The 10,469-nt window shown below is 36.3% G+C and overlaps 1 protein-coding gene across 1 annotated transcript; it reads right to left on the reverse strand.

The window, feature by feature from the left end:
• Positions 1-5,209: 5,209 nt before the first annotated feature.
• Positions 5,210-8,807, reverse strand: LOC139724043 (uncharacterized). Its single transcript, XM_071635241.1, has 4 exons — positions 8,535-8,807; positions 6,514-6,810; positions 5,922-6,185; positions 5,210-5,298 (listed from the first exon to the last, which is right to left on the reverse strand). Exons 2-4 carry the CDS (start codon positions 6,767-6,769, stop codon positions 5,210-5,212), a joined length of 609 nt encoding a protein of 202 aa, XP_071491342.1. The 5' UTR covers positions 6,770-6,810; positions 8,535-8,807.
• Positions 8,808-10,469: the final 1,662 nt, after the last annotated feature.

Consider the following 10,469-nt stretch of genomic DNA (forward strand, 5'->3'; position numbering starts at 1 on the left):
CTCTAATTGTGTATTCGTGAACACATGCAGGTGAACTTGGATCAAATTCAAGTTATGAAATGAGAAATATAAGGTCAAAAGACTACGTTTTAACTCCAAGGTTTAATATTTCTCTTATACGTGTCTCAAAAATAATTTTCTGAAATCGTTTCAAGTTGGTGCGACTAATTGCTACAAGATGATTAAAGGTTCAATTTTGTGGGCAGATCGGGTAACGTCCAACTACAAAGTCCTTGGTAACCTCTGAATAGATATACATAAAAATCAATCTACTTGACGTTGATTATATGGGTGCACGTCACGAGACCAACACCCACGAGTCATAAAGCCCACGAGTCATACGGCCCACAAGTCATACAGCCCATGAGTTATACAGCTCACGAGTCATACAGCCAATGAGTTCGACACTAAGCTAACAAGGCCCACGAGACCGACACATTAAGCGTCGTGTTGTAGCTGTCGAACTCGTGGGGTGTTTTTAGTTAGTGTCGGTCTCATGGGCTTTATTTGCCTAGTGTCGAACTCATGGGCTGTATGACTCGTGAGCTGTATGACTCATGGACCTGTCTTTAATGTCGAACTCGTGGGCTGTATGACTCGTGGGTGTCGGTCTAGTGGGATGACCCCGATTATGTACAGTTGCTAGTTGTGATATAATCGGTATGAAACGAAACTGTGACCAGCAACAACTTCATTATGAAGTTGTTGCTGGTCACAGTTAAATTAAGAGTAAAGTTCAAACCTGTATATATTATAATGACTTTTTGATAAAATGCTTTTAAAATGTTTTATAGGGCGCATGAAGATTCATGTGACAAAGTTAAGTAATCGGGGTAGAGACTCTTCCCCTATTACTCACATAATCTTGTGATATACTCTCCTTCTCTCTGTCTTTCCCTCTCTTTATTCTCTTCCTATTTCTATCAATCTCTCATCAGTTGTGTTATATAGGCTACCATTATGGAAACCTAAGACAACTGGAAAAACACTTTTCAAGACAAGTTGATAAGTGCGTGCTGAGCAGTTATCCTATGAAATTTACACTGGAGAATTGTTTTGTACTTTGTTTATGCATAACATTCCTCCCCAATATATATATAATGTATCATATATATATATATATATATATATATACACATATATCCCATCTCTCCCTGTCTACCTATAGATCTCTCTCTGTCTCTCTCTTACTTCGTCTATCTCTCTAGATAATCTTTATGTTTCTCTCCTCTTTTTCAAATCACATGATATGCCTAGTCACACTTTCAACCGTATTCATTGATATCACCGTTATGATCAACTTAAAACAAGTATAAACCTTATAGTGAATTATGCTTTATTAGACTATGTCAGATATTAATGTCAGATTCATTGAGCCTTGATTAAACACTAAATGTACAGTATCATATTTACTTCCACGGTGAACCTTTCAACCAATGACTAACGACTGTCGTTGCGAAAGCAGGCATAGTACAGTAACAATAGCTCTACCAGTGACAGTTACTAAAGCACGCCAGTAGTACTCACCAAAGCTAGGAATTTCGATAACCCGAAGAGCACAGATCAACAATCCAATCTTGCTCTTTGAAATGTTACAAGATGCAATCCTCTCGAGGTGTATATAAGACACAGGGATGATTTTGCTTTCCTGTCATTTAATTGCGATTAAGCACACTGACTACACTCCTCATAATGCAGGACATATTATTCAGAATACTGCACATGTTCAGAAGGCATATCCCATAATGCTCTACAATAATAAAAAATCCCAGCTTCCATCCACTGTATATCACTTGACGAGCGAGAAGTCATGGCGGCAAGAAATCATTAGGAATACCCGTGAACGTGTAGTCTTATCTCTGATGTCAATGAAATTGTGTCGTTGTTAAGATGTTGTGAGCCAGGGACAGAATATTTTCTGCGATGATGCTACACAACATTATTCGGATGACTGACTTTTTAGCATTTTATTGTTAAATCAGGATTGTAGACCCCTCTGCAGGGAATCAAAATAAACTCTCCCACTTGTCTAGCCGTGCCAAAGTTATATCTTGTTGAGGTCGAATCGATAATTTGCGATGAATGTTGACTTATTTTATATATACCAGTGGCCAAAATTGAGGGGTGAATGTCACTACATTCTAAGCTTTAGAAAATGAAATATAGATAATTGACATATCATAGAACATGTAAATGACAAGAATTGTTGTTGGTGGTGTCAGACTTATTCATCACGTGGAAATTAGTTTTGAGAGCATAATTACATTTCGACAAAAAACGAGAAATGAGGATCTGGATCGTGCGGCCATGTCGGTGAGAACGAGCATGACGAGTGACTTTCCTTCACTCCAAAGACATTAAAAGGGAGAAAACATAATTTCATTTGCAACTGATTAACATATTGCCCTTCACATCGACGTTAACCAGTTGCAATAAAAACAACTGGACGAAAGAATTTCATGACTTTGTATAATTTTCGTTTTACATATTTCTTTTGATTGACTGAAACAAATCTTTCTTGGACAAACGTGGGCATTTGCATGAAAAACATGGGCTTCGTTCAACATACTCTTATAATACTGATTCAGATCAATCCATTCAAATTTTGATAAGAATGTTTAGATTGCATTCCCCTTTGACGAATGGCACACCCTGATCTTATAAGGAAAGGACTACCACGAACTTGTTTTGCATTATCATGTATCAGTAGGCCTACACCATCAACATCACATACCATATATCAAAAGAAAATGACATTGTCAACAGAATATCCACTGATAAACACTTGAATAGAGCTCAAATAAATCCATATAAGTGCATGCATGTAGTCTGTAATTTTCAAACAACGCAATATACAAGCAATTCCCTTCCAAAATTTACATGAATAAACATTAATTACTCGTTATTAGAACGAAACTCATTTTACCAAAGATTCTATATATGATACAGATACACGCTAATTCAATTACATTTATTATACAGATGTATTACATAGCCTCAACTCCGACTAAACAATCATAAAACAGTTATGTTGTTACACTTACATTTCTATTTCTTTTTTTTTAAGAGCAAGGTAACATATTATGGTTGTACAGATCAGTGTTGTTGTTTTTTTCAGTAAACATTGCTTCTCGGATTTCTATAATAAATATTGGGAAGACAGTCCATCACAGGATTGTTCCTGATCACAGATAAAATCAATTCATCAGGAAAAAAAACCCGCATGATTTAATTCACCATCATAAGTAGTTCACTGTAATACGAAGTACATGTACTTATATTTCTAAATGCACTTAGATAGAAGATAATTTTGTCTTTGTAACACTTGTATCGACGAACCTTCCAGTTTTCATCCAAAACAAGAAAAGGGAATGCATCAATTTACTTATCTATTTGTATACAGCAATAAAGAGCTAGCCAGTTTAACACTAGGTCCTATAGTTGCTCCTTTTTTGTGTATTATATTATGAATGCACTGAGCATGACCTTATCAATTATGTCAGTAGTGCGAAGTAAATGAAAATGAGCATAAAATAATTGAAAAAACAATGGAAAAATGTAATTATCAGTCCCACCCCTGTTCATGTTACACATCTCATTTGTTGTTGTTTTTAACTGAAATTTCATGTTTCCTTTCTCAAATCATAATCATCTCGATCTACACCCTTATATTGTTTCAGGAAACACATTTCAGCAACTGCTCACTATTCTAGCACCATGAAAAAAAAACATTGCTTGGCAATCCCTTCAACATCAAACATTAAAAATTGATTCATGAAAGTTCCAAAAAAAAAACAAACCCAGAGTGCATGTATAGAAGGTCATAACCCTGATTGCTTCTGTGATCTGACCACCAAACTGACCACCACAAACTCCCTCCCCCCACCTACTCAGGCGGTCAGCCATACACATATGCTTGTTCCATATTCTAGATAGGGAAGGGGTTAGGATTTTGTCCCTCTATCACTAGCTTTTGGAAGGGAAGCCAGCAAAATAACCCCCTTTCGAAGTTTTTCGAAGGGAATCTAGCAAAGCTGCATGACGTATAAGCAGCGCATGTGGCCGAAATGTCCTGCGAAGGAAAGGCCTGCCCGGTATGCTTTGTATCAAAACATGTTGTCAGTACAAATGTATAAGCACATTCGGGAGATCGGGCAAACACCAAGGAGCTCCACTATACCCCTATTTCTGATTTGATTGATTTGATTTGATTTATTCTCTGTATGCCTTTTTCTTAATTACATCAATTTTCTGCAATTTCATTAATACAGTGTACAAATTAGTAGTATGAATATTTCGGGGGTTTGAAACTAATCCTGTTCGGAAACTCTATTTCAGGATTATTCGGGAAAGATTTGAAAATTACCCCTGATTAAAAATATTTCAGGGGAAAATAGTAAAACACCCCCTATTTCAACGATTCCCCCCCCCCCCCCCCGACTTGGGCCCCTGATGTACCCCTTTCGCGAAGAATCGGGAACGCGCATGCGGCACAGATGACCACCTTAGTGTGTGGGTGTTAAGGGGGGGGGGGGGAGTCACCAATACCAGAATCATGGTATAATTACACTTTTCATAAAATAATTCTTCATTCAATACATAATATGTATCAAAGAATTGAAAAGTTTTAGTATATTTATTTGAAAAATGCTTTGTATCCCAAGACATTGGGAGGTTGAATAGGATTCCACAGAACGGACCAGCAAGGCTTATCACAAAGGATTAAATTGTGATGGCTAAGACGCCTGAAATGTGCATACATTATAATGACTGATTATTGTAAGGTCATAAGGCCATGTCAAAAGAGAAAATGCACATAGATTTATTTCACTGATTTCATTCTTAGCCATGTCTTTGTGTTTTTTTTTTTCAGTCACATCAATATCACAGAAACATGCAAATTATACTGAGTCGAGGGGAAGGTGCATTCCCATGTCTTTTGTTAAACATATCAGTACTTAAACAATGATTGACAGATGAGGTCACAACAGCAATATTGGATTGGAGGGATTTTTTGTGGGTGTGTCCAAGTAATCTGAAGAAAAAAAGAAGAAAAATTAGTTTAAGATATATGGAATGTTTCTAGATGTTCGTTCACCGCAAAAGTGATGTTGTGGGTATCATAAATCAACACAAATCAACATGCATTTGTATTTCAGGGAATCTTTAAGGATTTATATGCCACTAATTATAGCTTTTCAGGAAACCCTTAGCATAGTTCATCCACTGTTGTATCGACGAGCGACTCACATTCTTCTGCCAGTAATGACACTGAGTTTTGAAGCTCATATTCAATTTCTGCCACAGAAAGTACACGATTGGTAATAGAATCAAGCAAACAAAAATTACAGTTTTTGCCACGTTGTAAATCAAAGACACAATTCGCTTAATGCAGCTATTCAGTAAGCACATTGCAAGCAGAAATAATATGATGGCTACCACAATTTTGACACCAGTAGAGGCGTTGGCTAGAAATGATCTTAACTTATGAAGCAGTTTCTGCCTCAGAAAGGGCAGAAGTTTTCTCCAAAACAAGTAAACAAGAACTAAAGGTAATACTATGCTGCCAATAACAAATGATGCGATTCCTATGAGAAGACCTGTCAGTGAGTATATTGCAAGCAGAAGAATTAAGATGGCTAAAATGGCTAACACGATCTTCAGTCCATGAGAGAGGTTGGCCAGGAAGGCATGCAGGAAGGATCTTACCTTTTGAAGTACATTTGCAAATTTCTCCCACAGAAAGGAAAAGATTTGTTCCGAAAACAAGCAGACAAGAACTACAGTTATTATGCTGAGAACCAGTATCATAGTTCGTTTAACGAGCTTGTACAGAAAGTACATTGCAAGTAAGAAAAGGAATATGACTATCATCAGCTGGGGAGTTATGTCTAGGTCTTGCATCCACCTAATTTTATCACCTCCAGAGGCGCTGGATATCGGTTTCACTTTGTGAACACAAGTGGCAAAAGTTTCAAGTTGTGTCCAGTCCTCTTCATCCATCTCAAGTTCTTCATCCAGTCGGCCACAGATCATAGCGAGGGAGGAGCTCTTGAAAACCGTCGGCTGCTGGATGCGAAACTTGGCCATCTGAGCCCCCTTGAGTTGAGAGTGTCTGGAATGCTGATCATGTGATTTGAATGGCCACTGGAAATCATGGGCAATCACTACAATGTTGGATTTCCCTGCAAAGATTATGCAGAAACAAAGGGAAAAAGTGGCAAAGCAGAATTCTCCAAAATAATTATGATGTAGCAACTAAAGTGCAAAAGATGATGGTATTGCTTTTATGATAATGATCGAAGCTAACGAAAAGTACAAAGTACAAAGTAGTTTCAGAAAGTATGTAAACATTATGTGAATATTAGCCCAAAAGATTGCAATTGTAGAACATACATTAACATCAGAGACTTGGCTACTTTTAATCTTAGTCTCTTGAATTGTAAGATTAAAAATTATGTCATCATTACGTAAAGTGCAGAATCTAAATGTGAAAAAAAAGGAAAACCCTACCAAATGTCGCAGCTGCATGACGTAAGAATTCATTGTAGAGGGCATCCATAACATCTGTGATGGCAAAGCGGCGATTGTGGATGGAGTGACAGAGAATTACCCCATCGATCTCATCAGCTGGTAGTCGGTAGTTCTTCAAATCATTGTAAGGCAGCTGGATGAACTTCACTTTCACATCAGTGATTTTTTCCAGCTCTGAAAGGAGACCTTTGATGCTAGATTCCCGCGCTGATGTACATACTCCTATTGTCGGCATGATTTCATCTGTTTTGGGTTTTTTTTTTGGCAACTTGACAACTGTGAGGAAATCAAGATCAAGATTTTGCGCATGTATTTATAATTTGGCCTGACAGGACTTTGAAATGGAATTAAAATTTGTTCCATCACATTAAAGCATACTTTAAAACAAAAATCAAAATGTAAGGATGCCAAATATTCTTAGATGGAAATAGAAATGAAAATGATCATTCACACTTAGACTCTTTCCCAAGTTGTTCTCCCAACTGAAATAAAGTATTATCATGTTTTAAATATAATGTAACTGAATTCGCTCACATAATGTCAATAACATTTGGTTTACATTACTTTTTGCACGACTTAGCTATGACGGTATTAACATCTATATCAACTATTCAAAATATGTTTTGCTTTGACATTCTTTAAAATATGTAAATTATAGATTTTGCTTTGGTTTAATTATGATAAATGTAAGGCGCTTTAAAACTTTGCATTAAGCGCTGTCAAAACATCAATTATTATTAATATTATCATTATTATTATTATTATTATTATCATTATCATTATTATCATCATCATCATTATAGATTCATTCATCGCTTAAGACGCTCATCACAGTCACGTATTGAAATTGCCATGTTTGCGATTATCTTTAAAACAAGAAAGGATGTTTTTTTAAAAGATTCTGATAACCCTTTGATTTGATTTATACTAGTATTTAACTTTTGATATGTCTGAAGACATGTTTCTAGGTTTATTCAAAGAGTCAATTGTTTTACTGAAACCTGAATCATAATAAGAATATTTGTGAAACTATGGCAAATAACAAAGAAGAGCAGCGCTGTGATCTTCGTATGCATTGATTGTAAGAAGTACTTTCTTTATCAGTAAGTGTATCATGCGTAATAACTCCAATGGACAAAGAATTAACGTGTGAAGAAGAAACAGTTACATACTTAGCTCTGCGACTTAAGGTACTAGTACATGTACGTGAATTACTGAATCTACTCAAAATAGAAATTTTATACTTTTTGTAATTACGATTAGGCCTACAGTTCTTCTTTACATCATATGTGTACACACCCTGTATAGTTTTATTCACAATCCTGTGAAATCGTGTGTGATAATCTACATGTGTAGCCGGTATACGCATTACGTGGGCCCCCATTTTTTTTTCTATCCTATCATGGAAACCTAAGACAACTAGAAAGATATATTTTCAAGGGAAGTTTGTGTGTTGAGCGTGTATAAATTCTACGTGTGAAATTACATTGGAGATTGTAATGTGGTGTCTTTTTATTTCCCCTCCAAAATTCCCAGGAACTTTCTCTCTCTCTCTCTCTCTCTCTACCCCTGGATATTATTTCTATTTCTCACCTCTTTTTCAACTCACATTATATGCCTAGTCACCCTTTATACCGTACAGTGCACAGTAGAGTGCACCCCCAAAAATGAAATGGTGAAACAATAACCACACACACACACACACAAACACACATTTTAAATGCCATTCCTCCAAATTCAATAGTCAATGTCAAATTCCATGAAGAAATCAAAACAAGGTGCATTATATACCTTGCAACTCCTGCTATATTAGACCACGTCAGATATTTTTGTCACATTCATATACCTCACTCAGATACTAATGTCTATGTATCATATTAATCTATTTACCTTTACCGTGAACCTTTCAACCAGTGCCCAATCACTGTCGTAATTAAGGCAGGTATAGTACAGTAACTCTACACCAATGACAGTTATTAAAGCTTATGAGTAGTACTTACCTAGGATAGGAAGTTTGAAGCGTGTTTCCTAGAGCACTCGGATCAATAGTTCAGTCTTGCTCTTTAAAGTGTCGAGATAGAGTCGTCTCTGATAGGTGATTGCAAGACAAAGGAATAAGTGCCGCGTGCTTTATGTCCCGATCACTTGCGAGTAACCACAGTGACTATCCTACCAGCATCCCACTCCTCATAAAGAACGACCTACGGAATAATGCAAGTGATCATGCAGACAGCATCCCATCATGCTCTCAGGAAAAGTCCCACACTCCATCTTCTTGCATCATTTCTGAGAGCGAAGACATGACAGGAAATCAACATCATGATTTTGCGGGGAATACCCGTGAATGTAGTCCTGTCTTGAGTGTCGATCGTATCGCTGCAGAGATGCTGTGAGCAATTGGCAGACCGTTTGTATGTGTGTGTGTGTGTGTGTGTGTGTGTGTGTGTGTGTGTGTGTGTGTGTGTGTGTGTGATACTTAACATAGCACTCTCGCATCTACTTTATCATTCTTTAGTTTTTAGATCAGGGTGGTAAAACCTCCGGGAAGAAGTGATGCACTCTCCCACTTGTCCACCCGTGCCAAGGTTATACATTTATTTTGTTATGAGAATTTTAAGGACTTGATGTATATTCGCTATGAATCTTGACTTATGGTCTTATGGTAAACTATTGAGGGATGAAGGTCAGCCCATTTATACAAGTTGTAGGAAAATGAAATGTGGAAGAGATGTTGCAACATCATAAGCCTACATTGTAATGACAAGAGTTGTTGCTAGGGATGTCAAACTTGTTCATCACGTGAAAAATAGTTCTGAGAGCATAATCGCATTTGAGATGAGAATCGGGGTCTAAAATCTTCGTCCGGCCAGATCAGTAAGAATCAGTAAGTGACTTTTTTTTCTATTTTTTACTCTTAGGACGGCAAAGGGAAAAGGACATGGTTTTCTTTTGATAAATTTGTTTTTAGGGACAAATTACCAATTCTTGCACAATCACTGAGATTTGGATGAAAAATAGAAGTTTCTCTCCAGCATGGGCATCTCGTTAATCACACAGGGCAACCGGTCTAACTTGCATATTATACAAGTGAATGGGGACATTAAAGGATGGGAAGCAACACAGAAATAATTATACGGAAGCGAAAGTTTAATGCTGAAATTAAAAAACATATTGCGGTTATGATAGTAGGCATACAAAGGGCTATATTGCTCTGAATTTGCAATACGAACTCATTGTTTCATGCTATTTGCTTTTGTTTAGTGACGACAAAATAGAGAAATGAGAGAGTGGGAGAGTGACAGGAGACAGAAAATAATAGTATCTCACATAATACTATAGCCTTGCTTTTTACCGGACCATTCTTTTCTATACTTACTTTTCGGTTAACTATACTATACTATATATACTACTATACTATACTTTTCAGTTTTCTATACTTCTTTTCAGTTTCAAAACATGCATTAATTGGTGTTTGTAGCTATTCTACTTAAATGTGCACACCACATCTTCTTATATACTCTACGCTTCACATTGCGATATTTTTTTTCAATAATATTCATTATGATCAAACAATATGAGTTGTTCAATGAAAGCTTTGTATTTTGTTTCACTCTTTGTTTGATGGAAATGAAATTGAATTGAACTGAATTGGATTTCCTAAACATCAGTAGATTAGAGCAAGGAATATTTTTACTGTACAAGAATTTTGTATATCTTCAAGACTTACAACATTCTTAATCAATGATAAGCTAACGTGAAATGAGATATATTTTCACAATAATTTTCAAAATTAACAAAAGTTAGCCCATTGTACCAGTATTATCAGAATGATTTCCTACTTAATATGAGTGGAGAACTGAGCTGATTGGCTTTATTTGTACTATTGATAGACAGTAATTAACAATGATTTTCTGATACAATGTAAAACAACAGTC

Source organism: Diadema antillarum, unplaced genomic scaffold, assembly GCF_040938485.1.
Source record: "Diadema antillarum isolate AM-2024a unplaced genomic scaffold, OU_Dant_1.0 scf00000205, whole genome shotgun sequence".
NCBI classification, from domain to species: Eukaryota; Metazoa; Echinodermata; class Echinoidea; order Diadematoida; family Diadematidae; genus Diadema; species Diadema antillarum.